The sequence below is a fragment of the Camellia sinensis genome, chromosome 4, assembly GCF_055761805.1.
Source record: "Camellia sinensis isolate YWXY chromosome 4, ASM5576180v1, whole genome shotgun sequence".
NCBI classification, from domain to species: Eukaryota; Viridiplantae; Streptophyta; class Magnoliopsida; order Ericales; family Theaceae; genus Camellia; species Camellia sinensis.
The window spans coordinates 160,565,693-160,586,241 of NC_138964.1; the positions used below are offsets into that span (position 1 = coordinate 160,565,693).

A 20,549-nucleotide genomic window follows, 5' to 3' on the forward strand; every position below is an offset into this window, starting at 1 on the left:
GTATATGATCTTATTGTATCCTATCAAATATATAAATAAATAAACCCTAAAATTCATATAAAACCAGTGCAAAGGTACCCAAGTAACACTTGCCTTAGGTAGCTTATTTTGCACTGAAAAACCATATATATTTATAGTATGGAAGAGTGAAGGAATGGTTATAAAATTATAACTATTACAACAAATTTGAGACATAGTTTTCCATAACAACAAAAGTAGAAATGTTTCCATTAATGAAGGATACATAACGAAACAAACCTTAACTCTCTATTCAAGATGCCGAAGTTCTATATTTCAGATTAAATCTGATTAGATAACTAGTAGTTTGAAATATCAGTCACTTTTAGTATCAAATTCATTTTAAAACCATGAACTTAAAGTAAAGAGTATGGTGCATACTATTGATGTATGGTGTATTTCATTATTCATTAATAAAATTTCTTTTCTGCTGATAAAAAAAAAAAAAAAAAAAAAAAGTAGAGAGTAGATTTATTACCAGTATGCAAAAAGAAAAGAGTGAAGGGGCAATTATAGGGCTAGTACTGTTACAACTGAGACTAAACACTCCTTTCTCAGTACTTATTTATCCAGTTTTGTTAGGTCTATATGGTATAACCACAAGAGGGTTCACAAGGAGACGAGATATATTCCACAACAACAAAAATAGAAGTGTTTCCATTAATGAAGGATACATATATAGCAATCATTGATGAACAAGTTCACAGTAGAATATGCACATATCTTACATTTTTTTTCCAAGTAGAAAGAAAAGCGGATAGCCTTTTTGTAATGGCATCCGCTCGAAGCACGCGATAATATAAGTTTAGCACAGATTTATATTGTTGTAGGCCTCCCATGGTTTGCCATAAACTTGAAAACCTGTGAATTGATGCTGCAAAAACAATTATATTTTGAGGGTTAGCACAAATTTATTTATTTTTTGTTTTGGGTGAAAAATGGGTAAACTTTTAGAACTAACCTCTTGAGAAATTCCAGGGTTGTGGTGATCATAGTTGAAGATGATGGAGGAGCTCAGATCTTCAATCCCGGGAGGTACGTCAAGGGATTGATTCATTTTGTGGCTTTGGGTACCGGTTTCTTTGCCATCACCATTTTCAAAAGTATTTGAAGACCCTAACCGGTTCATCATGTCATGATTCATTGCTTCTGAAGATAGTTTTGATCTCTTTACTCTTGTTCTCTCCCTCGCCCTTGCCCTCGCCTTTTCCCTCGATTCTTTAGCAAGAGGGTCAAATGCTGATTTACGCATTGGTCTCATCTTCTTCTCTTTGGAGGGTTTTCCCTTATTACTCCTCACCTGTTGATTTGCATCGACTGCAATGGCATCATCGATTCCAGACACATCTTCACAGTCAGAAGCAGAAGACGGACTGTTTATGCCAACATTACGGGTCTGCTTCATATGGGGAAACCCTTTAGTGAGCTCTTTGATCGCAGTTTTTGACTTGTTTAGCAACCATTCGACAGTTTTGCTCGCTTTATCGAAGCCCAGCATGTCCTGCAGGCCAAAGAACTCGCCAGCGACTTTGAGGGACAGTCTCATCCTCCGGTCCCTGGGACCTTGAGCAGTGTCAATCTTGCTGTGGCGGTCTTTCTTGGAAGATCTTTTTCTCGGCATATGTTGGCAGATTCGATTGTTCTTGATCGAATCTACCATCACAACCTCCTCCGATGCAGTACCCTCAACAGCTGTCAGGGGTTGCTGCTGGAGAAAGAGGTCATGGAGGATGTTGTCGTCATAGGGAATGTAAGGAGAAGGAAGGTAAAATAAGGGAGAGGAGGGAGGGTGGTCTTCTTGTTTATAATTTGGGGTTATGTCACTGAAATAATGAGTGTAAGAAATGGGGTTGGTGTTGTTGCCATTGCTATTGTTGGGATACATTTTATATGCACAACAAAGGCCAAAAGAAAACCTAGCTTGTGAAAGCTAGTGGGAAAGTGGGAACTAGAAAGCTCGAGAAAGACAGATAACAGAAGCATACCAATTACCAAAGGATTAGTGTACCATCTCCATCCTTTTTTTGGTTCACCCGTTCAAGCAGTAACAAAGACTTGAAATAGACTAGCTAGTTCGAGAGAGAGAGAGAGAGAGAGAGAGAGAGAGTACTGTGATGAATAGATATGCTAAAAAGGTCTAAAGCTTGAGAAAGACATGATATTTAGCCTCTCCTCCTAATAGAACATATGTACTTCAGTATTTTGTGTGGGATTGTTTATGTTTGTGTGTTTGAGAGAGAGAGAGTAGATTCAACTGAGCTCTATCTCTCTTTCAAGGAAGGACTAGGGCTTTGAGAAAGACAGCCATGGATGGGGGGTGGGGGGGCTTTTGAATGAAAGAGAGAAGTGAGAGAAGGTGGTATGTTATCGTGATTGTAGAGAAGATAAAGAAGGCAAAGTAAAGGGCATAATTTATTTATTGGAGAAAGAGGGGGAAATGGATTTCTACATCTGAACTTTTAGAGAAAAAGTTGACTCGTGCGTGTGATTAGACCATATGAAAGGTAAAGGAAATAGATAAAACATTTGTTATGGTGCCACTTCACATGCTAGCTGCCATGTGGGAGATTGATGGGAAATTCCTCACCCTGCATAATAATTTTACAGAAACTTATCTTTGGGAATAAAATATTTTAATAATATTTTAATTTTTTAATTAAAACATAATATAAAAAAATTATATATTTGTGATGATTTTTAAATTTTTTATAAAAAGATGTGTAAAAAATAGAGAAAATTTTTTTTTTTGATTTTTTAAGTATAGATTATTAATTTTTTAGTTTTTTTAATAATTTTTAAGCTAAAAAATTATGTTGTCAAACGAAATCTAAAATTCTAACTAAAGTAAAGAGAGTAATATGACAATTTATAGTGATATTTGATTTTTTTTAATTAAAATATATAGTTGATAAACGAGACCTAAAAATATAAAAAATTATGATTGACTTTTACAAAAATAAAATATTTGCACGTCTAATAATATTTAGATATGTATATTTTTAACAAGAGAGTTTCAATACATGTAGTATTACTCTTTTTTTTCTTTTTCTATCGTAATACAACAATACTACAAATTGAGGGGAAAAAATCTAATAAATAGAAAACAGAATCAATAATTTACGTTTTATTTCAGGTGTGACCAACAGCCCCAAAATTTCAGGTGTGACCAACATCTCCCAAAAAAAAAAAAAAAAAAAAAAAAAAAAAAAAAAAAAAAGAAATTTAGTTATAAATCCCTTTTACCTTCCTTTCATTGTTTAAAGGATTAAGAAAAAAAATTATATTTTCTAAACTCCCTCATAATTATAAAGTCTTGCATAAAAGACAAAATTTATTATTTAAATATTTTTTCAGACTATTATACCCCTCAACTAGATCTTCCCACCTTTTCCTTCTCTCTCCTCATCCGCTCTACCAAGATCAGCGACAAACATCACAGATTTCACGCCCGGTAGTGGTGGTGGATCTAGATCTGGAATCAACAGATTTAGATCTCACAGTTGAGCAGAAGCAACGACAGATCTGGATTTTCGATTCAGCAGCAAAGGCAACTTTGAAGACGACGACCTCGTTGACAGCAGCTTCAATCGCCGTCGGCTTCTCGAGGTTATGCTGTTGCATACAGCAGTGTCAACGTGAAGAATACTTCGGTGGAGGTGAGGCTGGAGTTTGAATACGGTTACGATGCTAATGTGGTGAAAGGTTCGGAGTTTGATGTGGTAAAATAGTGAAGAAAACGACAACTGAACTTGTGACAAAAGTTCTATCCTAATCCGCAGCACGGAGTCCGCGTAGTCTCTAGATTTCTCTACGGTTGTAAGAAGAACAAGAAAATATATGTATATATATATCTATTTGTGTGTATGAGTGTTGTTGAACACATGTATTCTTTTCATTGAGATTTGTGATTGTTGATCGAGTTTTAGAAGTTTTTCTTCTCAATTAGATATGTTGATTTGTTAATTAATTTGTTTTGTTTTTGTTTGTTTTTTTTATTATTTATTTTTGTCGTTTTTTATCTAATTTCATTTGATAGAACCAGAGTTTGCTCTATTTTTTGTTTCAGATAATGAGAGTAAAATTTTACTCTGGTTCTATTGCTCTGTTTTTTGTTCGAGAATTAGAGTAAAATTTTACTCTGATGTTAGAATGACAGTAAAATTTTACTGTCAAGAGATAGTCATTGCCAAATACTTCAACCACCACAAACACTGCCTTCGCTTTTTTATTTTTGTGCAGAGTAACATTTCACTTTTAACTTCAGAGTCTCACAGTTTACTCATTTTTCAGAATAAAATTTTACTTTTATACAGAGTAAAATTTTACTTTTGTGTAAAGTCTAACATTTTACTAGTTTTTCGGAGTAAAATTTTACTTTTATACAGAGTAAAATTTTACTTTTAGTTTCAGAATGTAACATTTTCCTCTTATTCAAAGTAAAATTTTACTGTTATATAGAGTAAAATTTTACTTTTATACAGAGTAAAATTTTACTCTAACATACACAGTGAAGATGGCTAAATAGGAGAGCTGATAGATATGAACGTAATATAGTAAAAGAAACAAGTTTTAAAATATTAGGGGGTTTTGAAAGTACTTATATAATTCTTGTCCTTTTGAAAAACAAATTAAATAATGAGGGGGCTATCACCAAATCTCCCCCCAAAAAAAACTAAAGCCTAACACCCAAAGGAAAAAAAAATGTACCAGGTGTAAGTTATGATATTCGTGAATAACTCAATCTTATGATAATCATAACTTAAAAAAATAAAATTATAACCAAACATTACATGATGTATAACTAAAAAGTACTTGAATCCCAATCAAAATAATATCATAACCAGTGGCGGAGTCATGGGCACAAAATGGGGATAAAAATACTAGACTATTTCACTTGATGGCAAGTAACAGGCAGAGGAAAAATTCATTGGACTCCGTTCAGGTAAATGGTGTTGCGGTGGAAGACCCAAGCATAGTGAAGCAAGTAGTGGAGAATTATTTTACAAGGGTATTTGCTGAAAGCTGGGAGAGTAGGCCTAAGTTGGCAGGGTCTTTTTTGTCCATTACTGATGTTGATTCAAAGGAAGTGCTGGAGGCTAATTTTAGTGAAGCAGAAATCTGGGCAGCCATTCAAGACTGTGATGGGAATAAAGCTCTTAGACCTGATGGCTTCAATCTGCATTGCATTCAAAAGTGCTGGTCTATAATGAAAGGTGACTTCATGCAGTTGTTCCAAGAGTTTCATCGTAATGGGAAGTTGGCTAAAGGGGTAAACAGCTCTTTCATTACCTTGATTCCTAAAAAGAAGAACCCTCTAGACTTGAGTGATTTTAGGCCTATAAGTTTGGTTAGCTCGATTTATAAAGTGTTGGCTAAAGTGTTGTCCAGAAGAATAAGACAAGTGCTCCCAAAACTCATAGGAGAGGTTCAAACTGCTTTTCTTTCGGGTAGATGCATCCTTGATGGGGTCTTAATTGCTAATGAAGTGGTGGATTGGTGGAGAAAGTCCAAGAAAAAAGGAATCATTCTGAAATTGGACTTTGAGAAGGCCTATGATTCAGTCAACTGGGAGTTTTTTGTTGTCAATGATGGAAAACTTTGGATTTGGAGTTAAATGGGTGGGTTGGATTAGGTCTTGTATTTCTACGTCAAGGATCTCAGTGCTTGTAAATGGGTCACCCACAGCAGAGTTCTCTCCTCAGAGGGGTTTAAGGCAATGAGATCCACTATCGCCTTTCCTTTTTACTATAGTTGCAGAAGGACTAAATATTCTGTTAGAGAGAGCTAAAGAACAGGGGATGATCAGAGGAGCTTCAGTTGGCCATCAAGAATTGATAATCTCTCATTTACAATTTGCAGATGACACTATTATTTTTTGTGAAGCCAATTGGGATGAAATCAGGGTGCTTAAAAGAATTTTGAGATGTTTTGAAGTCTTGTCAGGCCTCAAGATTAATTTTCATAAAAGTATTGTTTGTGGAATTGGAGTGGAAGAGGAGTTAGTTAAGGAGTTTGCTAACAATCTGAATTGCCTCAGCCAGAGTCTACCTTTGTCATATCTTGGCTTACCCTTAGGGGCCAACCCAAGGAAAAAAAGTACTTGGAAACCAGTGGTGGAGAAGGTTAAAAAGAAATTAGCATCTTGGAAGAGGAGATTCTTGTCCTTTGCCGGTAGATTGACCCTAATTAAGTCTGGATTGTCAAATCTCCCAGTGTATTTTCTATCTATTTTCAAATTGCCTATTGGTGTTGCTAAAACAATTGATAGTATTCAATCAAACTTCTTGTGGGGTGGATCGGAAGTTCTAAGGAAAATTCACTTAGTCCAATGGAAAGAGGTGTGTAAAAGTAAAGCCCAAGAGGGGTTGGGTGTGAGAAGTCTCAGTGATGTTAACATCTGTTTAATGTTAAAATGGTGGTGGAGGTATGGTCATCAACAACAGTCACTATGGAAAATGGTGGTATGTAGCAGATATGGTGGGAATGGGGGCAGGTGAAAACCAGAAACAGTGTCAGCTGCAACGATATCTACAGTATGGAAGGACATTGTATCACTACCTTCAGCAAATACTGTAGCGGCAGAGTTTTTCTCACAAAACTTCAGGATTATTTTGGGAAATGGGGAAAGAATTCATTTTTGGACGGATAGATGGTTCAATGATATGAGTCTTAGGAGTGAATTTCCTAGACTATTTAGTTTATCAGTGGAGAAGAAAGGTGCCTTGCAATTTTTTTACCACCGGAAAGGGCCGGGCAGTGATTGGAAGTTGGCATTTAGAAGATCACTTTTAGCTTGGGAGGAGGAGGAAGTTCATAGGCTAAATGTATTACTCGCAGAGGTACCTAATCTAAATCCTCTGACTGAGGATTACTGTTTGTGGAGAGCAAGTAATTCTGGAGTATTCTCTGTGGCATCAGTATGGAAAAGGTTGGAATTAGTTAATGGACCCACAGTTTCCATTTCAAAGTTCCTGTGGAAAAATGCAGCCCCCCCAAGGCTCAGTTCTTCAGCTGGTTAGCTTGGAAAGGGAGACTTAAAACAACAGAATTCATACAAAGGATTGGAGCTATACCTGCCAATGTCAGCACACTATGTGTATTTTGCAAAGCAGGGGTAGAAACCATAAATCATGTGTTGCTTTTATGCCCATTGGTATGGAAGTTATGGTCTGCGGTGGTAAACTGGTGGGAAGTGCAGTGGGTAACACCAGGATCTGTGGTTATTTTGCTTGACTGGTGGTCTGGTATGAAATTCAGGAAGAAGGAGTTCAACATTTGGAAGGTGGTCCCTTTGGCCATGCTGTGGTCCTTATGGAAACTTAGGAATGAATGCCTATTTAACAATGGCACTGCAGAGTTTGCACAGATAGTAGAGCAAATGAAAGTAAGAATTGCACTATGGATCAAGTCATATGTTAAAGGGGTGAATTACACTGTGCATGATATTGTCGCAAATTTGAAGCAGGTGAGAGGTTGTATCTTGTAGGTTATGCTTGGTCTGTCATTATGCAGAGTGGTAGCAGTGTGGGAAGAAGCAGATTTGTTTGTAGAAGTCTGGTCTGAAGCTCTCTCTCTGGTTCCAGTGAAGCTCCTGGAAGTGAAGCTTATGTCATTATGTAGAATGCTAGCAGATGGGTTTGAAGCAGATTGGTATGTATGCAGCTTCGTTGCAGAGTGGTAGGTACCAGCTTCGGGTCTGTCAAGGCAGTGTAGAGGCCTGCTTGGTTCTGGTCTGGGTAGGCAGTGCATTTACCCTTTGGTTTGAATTGCTGTGTTGATCTAAGGGATGCCCTCATGCTGATCTTCCTGCCTCATTGATAGGCTGATTCTTTTTAGTGTGGTCTGCTGTCTGGATGTATTGTTTTTGTTTTGTTTTTTGGCTGGCAGTAGTTTTTATCTGTTCGATTTGGTATGTTTCGGATTTCGGTTGTTTTGTGGTTTGGGTTTGTTGATTGTGGTTGGTTACTCACCAACTCACCATCTTTCCCCTACCCCTACCCCCTCACCTTCTCCCTTTTTCCCTTACTCGTTTTTCATCAATAAAGTTTCCTTTCTTCGCTGATCAAAAAAAAAATAACCAGTGGCGGAGTCAGAAAATTGAGTTAGAGGGGACACTATTAATTATAATTTTTTATTTAAAAAAAATCATGATGAACATTAAGGGTTGTTTAGAATGATATAAATAAGTACATTTTTTAACTTATGAAATATGAGTTGGATTTGGATTGCATTTAAAGTGATGTGTTAAAGAGGTGATATGACTTAAATAAGATGATGTGACTTAAATAGGATAGTGATTTTGACTTTTTGACTTTTTTCAAACATGTCAAACCAGCCCTAAGATAATAATAATTTTATGAGCTAAATTTAAGCATAAAAATTACATATTCATTATTAATAGGAACAAATTAAAATTCTATAATAGTGTAGAATAGTTCAGTACGGGATGGTGATGTAAGTTTGTAATTTTAGCACAAAAAATTATGGATTAAAATTCTTAATTTTAGAAAATAAAAACACATCGTTTATAGGATAAATTATTATAAAATCTATTTAATTTTTATTTGATAGAAAAATATTGAAGAGATGACATTGCTTAAAAATGATGTGTTTTAAATGAAAATTATTAAATAGTCTTAGAATACCATATAGTATTGCCTACATGATGCTCAAAGCATAAAAATCACAAATCACACTAAGCAATCTGTCAACTGCTTGAAAATAATGAGTTTATTATATTCAATTTATAAGATTTTTCGCTATACTATTGGTTTAAACTATTACATAAATAATACTACATAGTTCTCTCAAAGTATCAAATAACTACTTGTTGTGAACAATACAATAATCTTTAACCAAAAAATGTTAAGAAAAAAAATATATTTTGTATATGACAACAAGACACACAAAAACAAAAAAATAAATAAATAATAAAAAAATAAAATAAAATAATAATTTCAAAACGGGGGAGGAGGGACGTGACACCCTCGCCCTTCTTTTCCTCTGCCACTGATCATAACTAATATTACAATAAATTATAACTAACGCTAAAATGTTAAGTCATAATTAAGTTATAATTGGCACCCAATAAATTAAAATCACGGACTGCAAAAGTCGTAATTAGAAGACATGTGTAACATAGAATTACCCTTATATATATATAAGAAATTTGTGGTTATAAATCATTTCTCTAATATATTTTTTTACTAAGAAGTTGCATGGATTCCATTTTCTTTGTGGGAGAGAGTATGTGGGTTAGCGTTGCTCTGTCTTTCTTCCTTTCTTTTCTTCTCACAACCTGTGAGTATGAGATGTTTGATGGAGATACCTGCAAACACAACTTTTTTTCTGTGGCACATCGTGGCCACTTCAATTCAAACCCTAGACAAAGGACAATTATTTTAGCTGATGACATCAGAGAGAGAGAGAGAGAGGGCATTATATGTATCTATATAATACAGTGACGAGGCCTGGCCTCTGCCCTGTAAGGCAATTGATCCTTTGACTGGCTGTGTGACTACTCTTCTCTTCTCCCTGTCTCTTTCACTAAAAGAAAGTAGTAGCTCCCTCCCTCTCTCTCTCTCCACAGGTGTATTGTGATAGAATGTTGTTTTGTTTGTTCCTTCGCCTGACGCGTGCTTATCATATACCTTTTTTTTTTTTTTTTATTAATTTTTTTATAGCAAAAATATGTATTTACAAATATCTAGAAAAATATATAGCGTTCGGGTCATAAGTATAGTTTTGAAATTGTTGGAGTAATAGCATTATATTATAATCTTTTTGGGGAAAATTATTTAATATTTTTGGAATATTATGTATCTTTATTTCTTAACTAATCATCATTCAATATATCTTCTCATATTTCTCAAACACCCAATATAATATCTCATATATCCACATTTTTCACCAATCATAATATTATGTAATATCTCGTGTCAATACTCTGAGATTACTGTATAATTACCCTCTTTTGAAGGTCATAACAATTTAAAAAATTATATTACCCTTATCTATATGTGTACGGATCATTTATCTATCATTCACCTATAGATTCACTATCACTTATATATTTACCTAATTTGCCTATCTGTCCAAATCACCATCACCACCACCATCAAGCAAAGTCGGCCACCTCTGGCGGCTTGTCCAACAACAGTGGAGCAAAAATGAAAAAAAAAAAATCAAAATAATAATTTATTATTCTCACCAAACAATTTCATTAATCATGTTTTTACAACTAAAATAAAATAATCCTTAAATCTAATGTCATACACACCCATAAAAATGAACACGTCACCAACTTTTAAAAAAAAATTTAAAATATATTAAAATTAAACAAGTATTTAAAATTTAAAATGTATAAATTTCATTTATTTTGAATATAAAATTTATACTTTACATTTAAATTCTAAACATTTTTTTAGGGTGTATAGTGTTTTTATTTTTATGATTTTTTAGCTAGAATGTCACATGAGTTTAAAATATTATGTGTCTATGTCCTTGACTAATAAATCATTTTTTTAAATTCTCTTTACAATATATAAGAATTTTAGAGATTGAGCTTTTTTTCTGTAAAAGTAAAAAATATATTTTCAAAAAATATTAGGAGACCAATTAAAGTTACCATGTGAGTTGTCACGGAAAAACCGTCCGAAAAAGTCAAAAAAAAATTAAAACAAAATTTAAAAAATATCACTAATAATCATACTTATAGGAACCAAACAATTTCGTACCAAAATTCTTAATTTGTTATAATGAATATAAATATATATATTCTTCTATTATTAAACCAACACGAAGTTTCACAAAGACAAAATAATTAATACAATGTTATGGCCCATGAAAAAAATGTCCCCACATTTATATTTTTAAAATAAAATATGTGATGTAAATTTAAAATTAATGTGATATAAGCACTACGTAAAGTAATTGTAATCTATAAATGTGTTTTCCAGATACTTTCTGGATATTTATTATTGCGTTTGTATAGGAACTGAGACACACATGGTGAAGAAAGGGTTGTGTAGGATTGTACTTGCCACTGATATATTCACAAGACCTCCTTGAAACCCTAGCCAATCACTGCTTGCCATTGCTTTCTACCCATCTCATCTTACTTTACAACAATAATAGTTCAATCCACCATTGAAAACCCCTCTTTGCATTCTACTGTTTTCTTTCCATATACATGCAGCCCTCCCACTTACCCCCCTGTCTCTCACACGCAAGGGTCTGTTTGGTTAATAATCAGAAAGTAAAAATTAAAGTTTGAGTAAATAATCAATTATTTTTAATATATTTAAATTATTTTTACTTCACAATAGATAAGCAGAAGATATATCAAATAGTATGACACAAAGTTTTAAAAAAAATTATAAACATGACTTATAAATTGCACCAAACATGGCTACAGTGCGTTTGTGATTCCCTAGCTGAGCCTGTACTCTTTAGACTGACATTATGAGGAGGACCACAAGAAATTTGTGAGCTGAGTTGTTCTTGGGTTGCTGTCAAGGAAGAGATAACCATGAAAGCAGAAAAAGGTGATGAATGTATAGTTGACAATGAGAGCATATTGAACCCCAAATTATAAGTGCTTTCATTTCCTTTGATAAAGAGGCCTAGTGTGTGGCATTTCATTGTACTATGAGCATTGATGGTTACTAAAATCAACAGCCCTTTACCACACATATATACAGCTTTTATCCTATACTTTGTCTTTCTGTCTTCTCCCTAAACCATATTCTATTTTTGCTTTCAATGTTTTGGAAATCAAATAGTTTCCCTTTGTTAGCAACAATTTGGATTCAATAGGTTTAATAGCTTTATATAATTATCTTCAAGTAATTGAATTCAACCCATTAAGGGTTCCAAGCCCACTTAATTTGTTTTTAGAAATTATTTATATTGAATTTTCATAATATCATAGCAATGTGACAACGACATTTTTACAATTATAAATTATAGTGTTGGGCATTTTGAATTTTAATAAATGAATACAAATGAGACAATAAAGTTTTCTTGGTGGTCCCGTACTAACTTGGTGGTGTGGATGCATTTGATGCTTTTGCTTCCCCTTCTCTTTGTTGTTTATATCATTGTTTTATATTACCTTAATAAATATAGTTTTCTTCGGCGATCAAAAAATAAAAATTCTGTATGGAGTTTTGTTAAAAAAAATTATGTTTGTTAATTGTGCCATTTAGACATCTGATAATTTTGGTACATATATCCTCTGGAGACCTAATAATTTGTCCACTTTCCTTGACTAGAAAGTAGTTTTTTGCAGGTTTAAAATTTGCAGTACTTTCAAACAGAAGTCTGCTACTTTCATCTTTGCCATGCTATATACGGATAATATATCTTGTATTTTGCTTCAATTTTGGTTTTGCAATGTGAGGGTTAACGAAGACCAACCATTTGTTTTTTTTTTTTTTTTTTATCAGCGAAGAAAAGGAAGCTTTATTGATGAAAACCGAGAAAGGATAACAACAAAAAAGAAGAAGGGGAGGGGGAAGGGAAAGGGGAAAGATGGTGAGTTGGTGAGAAGCCAACCACAATCACCAAATCCAAACCAGAAACAAGCCAAAGCCAAAAACAAAGCAAAACACAGACTGAAGGAGATCTGCCAAAAAACAAAGCAAAACACAGACTGAAGGAAAAGCACTGCCTTCACAGACCAGAGCCAAGCAGGCCTCTGCACTGCCTTGACAGACCAGAAGTTGGAACCTCCCACTCGGCTTTTCCTCTGAGCAAACCTGATGCAACCAGATCTGGCAGCATCAAACCAGCAATCAGGACTGCCAGCTACAACCCAGCAGACTTCCTTGAGCCAAACCTGACTCCCCTAAATCAAATTGGCTGACTAAACAACCCAGCAGCAGAGCCCTAAATACAAGAAGTCACCTGATTCAAATTAGCCACTACGTCATGCACTGAGTATTGAAACCCGGGCTGCCCAGACTTGGCCCACAACCCAACCCTAACTTTCACTATTTCACCAAGCTCTTCCATATTAGGCTGATTTCCTTTAAAAACACACTCATTTCTTAACCTCCATACTGACCATAACATTGCAATTGGAACAAGCCTCCAAATCCTCACAACTGACTTCTTGAATTTTGTTCCCATCCACCATAACAGCACACCATCAACTGTAGCAGGAATGACCCAGGATACTCCCCACCATTGAAGCAAAGATGACCAAACCTTCCAAATTTCCGTGCATTGCAGGAACAAATGATCCACGGACTTTGGTTCCAGCTTGCAGAAAAGGCACAGATTCTCCACATTACTGCTTAAGGCCCTAAACCTCTGTAAAAGACTAATGGTTTTAACCCTGCCCCTCCATGCCAACCAGCTCAAAAATTGAGCTTTTGGAGGGGCCACACCTCTCCATAACAGATTAGGAACCTGCATTTTTGGGCCTTGCGTCTCCTCATACCATTTCCTCATTGAAGCCACAGTGAAATGACCTGAAGGAGATGCAGTCCACCTGACTGAGTCTGGCAGCTCCTCATTTATCCTGGGAGCAGCTCCTATCAAGTCTTGCAGCCTTTGAACCTCCTCTTCCTCCCACGCAAAAAGAGATCTTGTAAACAGAAGCCTCCAATTTCCTGAGATATCCCTCCTCTGCATGAAAGAGCTCAGATTCCCTTCTTTGTCCACAGATAATCTAAACAACCTTGGGAACTCTACCTTCAGTTGAACATTCGACAGCCACTTATCATGCCAAAAGTGAATCCTACATCCATTTCCTATCACAAGCTTGCAATTAGACGTAAAGAATTCAAAGCGCTCAGCATTCTCCCTTAACACACTCAGAATATCACTCCAAACAAGAGATTCTTTGCTAGTCCCTTCCATCACTGGTAGCCATCTACCACCAACTCCCCCATACTTGTTCAAAATTACTTTCTTCCACAGAGATTCATCTTCCACCCCATATCTCCACCACCACTTAGTTAGCAAAAAATCATTAAAGTCCCTCACCCTTCTAATGCCTAACCCTCCTTGCTCTTTACTAAGAGTTACTAACTTCCAGTTTACCAAATGAATCTTCCTCCGGATTTCTGAACTGCCCCATAAAAATGTTGCCCTCCACTTATCAATTTCCTTAGCTACCCCTTTAGGTAATTTGAAGAGAGAGAGGTAGTAACCAGGCAGACTATCAAGGACAGATTTGACCAGGGTTAGACGACCAGCAAATGAAAGCGTCCTTCTCTTCCATAAGGCTAATTTAGCTTTTACCTTCTCCACCACAGGTTGCCAAGTCTTCTTTCTTCTTGGGTTAGCACCTAGGGGTAAACCCAGGTACAGAAGAGGAAGCTTCTTACTTAGACAATAAAGTTTAGAGGCAAAAAATTGAGCCAACTCTCCACTAATCCCAACTCCGCACACCACACTTTTGTGGAAATTTATTTTAAGGCCTGACATAATCTCAAAGCATCTAAGAATCCTCTTAACATTTACGATCTCCTCCCACTCAGCATCGCAAAAAAGAATAGAGTCATCGGCAAATTGGAGATGGGACAGATTCAAGTTTCCTGACCCAATAGAAGCTCCCTTAATAAAGCCCAGAGCTTTAGCCCTTTCCAACAACACGTTGAGACCCTCAGCTGCAATGTTGAACAAAAAGGGGGAGAGAGGATCACCTTGCCTTAACCCCTTCTGTGGACTGAACTCTTCTGTTGGTGACCCATTAACAAGAATTGAAATTCTGGCCGTGGTGACACAAGTTTTCATCCAATCCAGCCATCTCTCCCTAAACCCGAGATTGGCCATCATAGAAAAAAGGTAACCCCAGTTGACCGAATCATAAGCTTTTTGAAAGTCAAGTTTAAAAATGACACCCTTCTCTTTAGACTTCTTCCACCAATCCACCACCTCATTGGCAATCATAACCCCATCGAAGATATTCCTCCCCCCCAAAAAGGCAGTCTGCACTACTCCAATTACATCAGGAAGCACCCTTTTCAATCTTTTGGAGAGAACCTTAGCCAAGATTTTATACACTATACCCACCAAACTAATTGGTCTAAAATCTGACAAACCCGAGGGACTATAAATCTTAGGAACTAAGGTGATAAAAGAGCTATTTAACCCCGAAACCAGCTTACTGTGCTGGTAGAACTCCTGCATAAACTGGAATAAATCACTTTTTATAATCTTCCAGCATTTCTGGATGCACATCATGTTGAAACCATCCGGCCCCGGAGCTTTATTCCCATTATAGTCTTTTACAGCCTCCCAAACTTCTTCCAAAGTGAACTCAGGATCAAGAGACTCCACCACCTTAGCACTATTGATCCGCACAAAACTACCAGACAATTTAGGACGAGATGGCCAATCTTCCGAAAATGCCTTTGAAAAGAACCTCAGCACTTCTAGTTTTACCAAAGCTGGGTCTTCAACGCGAACCCCCTCCACAACCACTGAGTCCACTAAGTTCCTATTCTGCCTTTGGCTAGCCATAATATGAAAAAACTTGGTGTTCCGATCACCATTCTGAGCCCAATTTACTCTAGACTTTTGGAACCATATCCAATCCAGTTTCTTTCTATATGACCACACCAAGTTTTTGACCTCCCTTCTTCTAACAACTTCATGAGGATCTAGTGTCCCCATTTCTGCCAACGGATCAAGCTCATGCAACTCAGCTTCAGCCTTTTTTAGTTGGTCCTCCACGCAACCAAACACATCAGAATTCCACCGTTTCAACTCGGCTTTGAGACTACACAATTTCACCTTTACCCTGAACCCAGCCCACCCTTGTACCTGCGCATCCAACCAGGACTTTTGCACAACAGACAAGAAGCTAGGATGCAGGGTCCAAGCATTCAGAAACCTAAACGACTTAGGGCCCCAGTTTTTCTCATCTTCCGTAAGCAATAGAGGACAGTGGTCGGACACCAGTCTAGGTAAGCCCCACAACTTCAAACTAAAGGTTTCTACCCATAGGGGATCCAACAAAAACCTATCAATTCTACTCCACCTATCACCGTCCACAGAATTACACCATGTAAACTTCCTACCCAACATTGGTAAATCCATCATTTCCAGCCGATCAACAAAATTATTAAAATCCTGCATCCCTTTGGAACTTCTAGTGCATCCTCTTCTTTCATCTGGAACTCTAATCTCATTATAATCACCACCCATGCACCAAGGCTTTTGGAAAGAGGATCTTACATTGAGGATAGAATCCCACAGCTTAGCCCTTTGAACCACATCATTTGGTGCGTAAATATTTAAGAAAACACACTCAAATGAACTAGACAGAGTACCTGATAGAAGCAAAAAATTTCTGTTACTGCAACACTCTGATAAGGAGAAAACTTCAGGGTTCCAAATACTCAAGAGCCCTCCAGCACTCCCATCCGAATCTGCTGCCATAAACTCCAGCTTCTCCCAAGGCCAAATAGATCGCACAAAGGGAACATCAATATCTCTACTCTTTGTTTCTTGAAGGAGTAAAACATCTACTCTTTTTTCTTTTATCAGCTGCTTTACTCTACAACGTTTTTCCAGCCTCCCCAATCCTCTAACATTCCAAGACATGATCTTCATTGGAATCAAGCTTTAACCCCGCTAAACACCCCCAATTCACAGCCCATTAGGTCTGACCCACCTGACCCCCTTTTGCAATTTTGTCAAACCGCTCTGCATCTTGTAGCTCTAGCTCAACAATCTTTTGTACTACTTCATTCTCCTTCCCTTCACAGTTCATACCCAGACGTTTGCCAAGCTGCAAAGTGGCGTGAGCTTCCTCGATAGCCAGCTTCCTTCTCCTACTCGATCGGCTGTTCTGGGACTGAGAGTGTGAGAGGACTGCAACCGCAGCCCTGAGTAACGCACCCCGCTGAAAACTACCTGAAAATGAAGCAACATTTCTGGGAACTCTTCTCCTTCCCCTTCCTCTCGAACCTCCTTCCTTGCCTTCCTGAGGACGATGGGTGTTAACTGGAACCACTGGTTCTCTGCCCACGGTAGTAGTATTGACCCTGACAGGCTCATGGGCTTGTGAAAGACACAGAGTCTGCTCTCGGGACTGGGCCAATCCGTTTGGAGTTTGGGGAGCCTCTTTGTTAATAAGCGAACAGCTAGGCCCATCAACAGGACCTCCTACTTGGGCCCCTTCTAATACTACCTCAATATTAATACTGGGTCTACTCCCCTCCGACCCACTCAGACTCTTAACAAATCCTGGAGTGAGTAACGGAAACCCACCCGAAGCCACCCTGCTGTCAACACTTACTATTCTTGGTAACTTTTTTAGCATGCTAACCTCCTCTGCAGAACAGCTGTTATCCTTCCTCACGTTAACCACCACCTGTTCTACTAGGCCTTCGTGCATGCCATCATCCTTCACGAAGCCACAGTCTGCAAAAGTATCATTCACCACCGAAATGGTGTTCCCATGGTCTGACGCCACCAACACCAAGTTCCCATGCTGCTTTTGGTCAGAGTGGTTCTCCTCCTCGATTCTGACATCTTGTTGAAGGTTAACTCCGGCAACTGAACTCTCCGCCCGGGAAGGTAAAGAGATGTTCAGCCCCCATTTCTGGCGCATCTCATAGTCAAAATCTACACTGTAACTTCCTTCCCCCACCGAAACCTTGTAAATTCTCTTATTACACTCGACCTCTACCGATGAGCTAATTGCTTCCAAGGACCTAGTATGAACCAATACCTTGCCACAGTTCAGTGATTTTGATCCCACAAGGTTATCTTCCACTCTGATGATGTCCCCCCATAAAGATCCAATACTATGAAGTGTGCTAGTGTTCCATGCATGGAAAGGAATACCATAACAGTGCAACTTAACTAGCCTAGAAGTTACCATTGGCAAATCTTCATCCCATAATCTTATACCGTCACAGAGGTCTTGAATGAGGTCTGCCACCAAACTAAACTTCTGGTGTAAAAACTCTTCGGTTGGAAAATTTAATAGAATTAAATTCCCACCCCCAAAACGAAAATGGATTTCATGTAAACTGGAATTCCAGAGCAAGCTCTGCATCTCCCCCAACATCGACATACTCTTAATACGCACCACCATACATCTCTGTAACCAGTCACTGCCTTCGTCTGAAACTACCACTTTTAACAGCTTATCCGCCTCGTCCCCCCCTTCCTTCACTATGTCTGCATACGATTTTGTTCCTCTACATGTACTCACCCCAATGCCTTTACGAACAGGCACATTGGATGCATTTGGTTCACCGCCATCCCCTGCTACACCTTCCACTCGTAGTCGTTTCTCATGAACTTCTCCAGACACTGATCTCTGATAATTCTTCTCATTATTATAATCTGCAAACTTTACCTTCAGTTGTTTCTTGCCACACCAGACCCCATTTGCCTTCTGGATCGCCATCTTTGCTGCCACTACACACTCGTACCGAACAAACCCAAATCTTGTTCCCACTTTGCTGCGCTTAAATGATATGTAGGCATGCTTCACCACTCCAAACTTAGAGAACATAATAAACATGCCTTTAGGATCCATATCATACGGAAGGTTGTCAACAAAAATGGAAAACAGCTTCAAGCCTGGACCACTTCGTCTAGGACCGGCAGCTCTCCCTCTATAAAACACCGGTTGCCAACCCCCTTCAAATCTCTTGCCATCAGCTCTTCCAGCTTGCCCCTCCATTAGCACTACCCAGTTAATAAAAATTCTATATAACATATAAGACCAACCATTTGTGTAACCATGTATTCAAAAAAAAAAAAAATTAGTTTTTTGCTCATAGAATTTGATTTTGAAATTAGATGCAAACAAGTCATGCCGAGCCAATCCAATTTTTAGTATATTTAGACTTATTTATTAAGATTTTAGCGAGTTCGAACTCAAACTCAAACTCAAAAAAAATCTAACGAACCGAGTTCAAGCCAAGTTATTAATTTAGGCTTGACTTGAGCTCAAATCTATTCATAAGCCTTAACGAGCCAGATAAATTATAAATTCAAACTTGCGTATGAGACTAAAGTTATAATTGAAATTTTGATTATAGAATATATATATATATATTAAAAGAAAAGTCAATATCTTACCAAAATAATAATATTTACTATCACTATTATATAAATATTGCGGCTGTAAAGATGCAATTTTTGGCCCCTCCAAAGATGCAATTTTTCTGTTGGTTGGCGTGGCGTGGCAAAGTTAAAACTTCATCCTTCCTTCAAAGAATTGGGGCTGTTCATTCGGGTGCTAGTAACTTGTGTGTTTTTTGCCAAGCGGAGGTGGAAACTGTTGAACATGTGCTTCTGATGTGCCCTATGGTATGGAAGTGCTGGTCTCACATGGTTGAGTGGTGGGATCAGACATGGGCAATTCCAGGTTCTATAGAAGGTCTGGTGCAGTGGTGGAATGGGGGCAGACATAATCTCAAGTCCTGGGTACTCAAAGTTTGGAAGATTATTCCCTCTGTAGTTTTATGGTCAGTTTGGAGGTTGAGAAACCAATGCTTATTTAAGGATGCTATTCCTAATATACAAGCTCTTTGCGAACAAGTGAAGGTGCAGGTAGCTTTGTGGTCCAAATGGCACTTGAAGGTGGAGTATTCAGTCCATGATTTAGTGTCCAACCTCTACCAGATCAGATGGCAGTAAGGTTCAAAGCAGTAGTAGGTTGAGGTCTATTTGCTGGTTGTACACCTAGTTGTAGTAGTTCAGAGCAGTATGGTTCAGATCAATAGAGGTGGTTTGGTCCTAGCCTGATGTATGCCCAGCTGAAGTTTCTGTTTTGCTTCAGTGTCTGGTTTGCTACAGTCCTGAAATGACCCAAGAAATTAAATATCCTCATTCTGCAGTTAGTAGGAGGCTGCTCTGGTGGTTTGCTGGAGCTCTGGTGGGAGTTTGGTTCGGATTTGTGTGGCTGAAGTTGATCTGGTAGTGTGTATGTTTGTGCTGCTTGGAGTGGGTTGAAGGGGGCTGGAGTGGGTTGTAGAGGGATGGGGTTGATCTGTTGTGGATCTGTGTTGTCTGGGCTAGTGTGGGTTGAAGCTCTGAATCTGTATTTTGTCTTGCTGGTATAGTGATTGTTCTGAATCATGCTTAGGTATGCATTAAGGAGGGCTGGCTTGGGCAGAGGAGTTTAGATGGACATGCTGGCCTGTTCCGCTTAACAGTGCTGCTCTGTCATAGGATTTTGGCTAGTGCAGAGGAGTTGGCTTATTCTATTTGGTCTGCGGGGCATGCTAGTTCTGATCTGCCTTGGACTGCTGGGCTTGTTGGTTCTGTTTTGCTGCAAGGTTGCAGGCTACCTGGTTTGCAGTAGTACCCAAAAAACAGGAGTTTTGATGCTTTACAATGCTGCTCTGAATTTTCTTGTGGGTCTCCTGCAATCTGTTTGTGGATTGGTTGCTATGCTATGTTATGCTTGTTGTGTGGGAAGGCACCAAGATGGTGGTTTGTTTGCTGGATGAGCTTCTGGTTTGTTTACTAATTCTGCAGAGTTTTCTACTTCTGCTGTGCTGTTGCTACTGGTTTGTTTGCTTCTGGTTTGTTTGCTTTTGTTT

At 37.8% G+C, this 20,549-nt stretch overlaps 2 protein-coding genes across 2 annotated transcripts; one reads left to right on the top strand and one right to left on the bottom strand.

Moving 5' to 3' along the window:
• Window positions 1-645: 645 nt before the first annotated feature.
• LOC114263729 (uncharacterized) lies at window positions 646-2,740 on the bottom strand. Its single transcript, XM_028204328.2, has 2 exons — window positions 980-2,740; window positions 646-892 (listed from the first exon to the last, which is right to left on the bottom strand). Exons 1-2 carry the CDS (start codon window positions 1,901-1,903, stop codon window positions 824-826), a joined length of 993 nt encoding a protein of 330 aa, XP_028060129.2. The 5' UTR covers window positions 1,904-2,740; the 3' UTR covers window positions 646-823.
• A 3,940-nt stretch (window positions 2,741-6,680) lies between these two features.
• LOC145824168 (uncharacterized) lies at window positions 6,681-7,699 on the top strand. Its single transcript, XM_082923782.1, has 3 exons — window positions 6,681-7,032; window positions 7,131-7,402; window positions 7,505-7,699. Exons 1-3 carry the CDS (start codon window positions 6,681-6,683, stop codon window positions 7,697-7,699), a joined length of 819 nt encoding a protein of 272 aa, XP_082779908.1.
• Window positions 7,700-20,549: the final 12,850 nt, after the last annotated feature.

What these genes read in the sequence shown, in the direction of transcription:
- LOC145824168 (XM_082923782.1), top strand. Translation starts at nt 6,681, where the DNA reads ATGAGTCTTAGGAGTGAATTTCCTAGACTATTTAGTTTATCAGTGGAG. An exon ending in AAGGCTCAGTTCTTCAGCTG is followed by an intron (nt 7,033 to 7,130) that starts GTTAGCTTGGAA and finishes TTTGCAAAGCAG; the next exon opens with GGGTAGAAACCATAAATCAT. An exon ending in AGATAGTAGAGCAAATGAAA is followed by an intron (nt 7,403 to 7,504) that starts GTAAGAATTGCA and finishes TGTATCTTGTAG; the next exon opens with GTTATGCTTGGTCTGTCATT.
- LOC114263729 (XM_028204328.2), bottom strand. Translation starts at nt 1,903, where the DNA reads ATGTATCCCAACAATAGCAATGGCAACAACACCAACCCCATTTCTTAC. An exon ending in ACCCTGGAATTTCTCAAGAG is followed by an intron (nt 893 to 979) that starts GTTAGTTCTAAA and finishes TTGTTTTTGCAG; the next exon opens with CATCAATTCACAGGTTTTCA.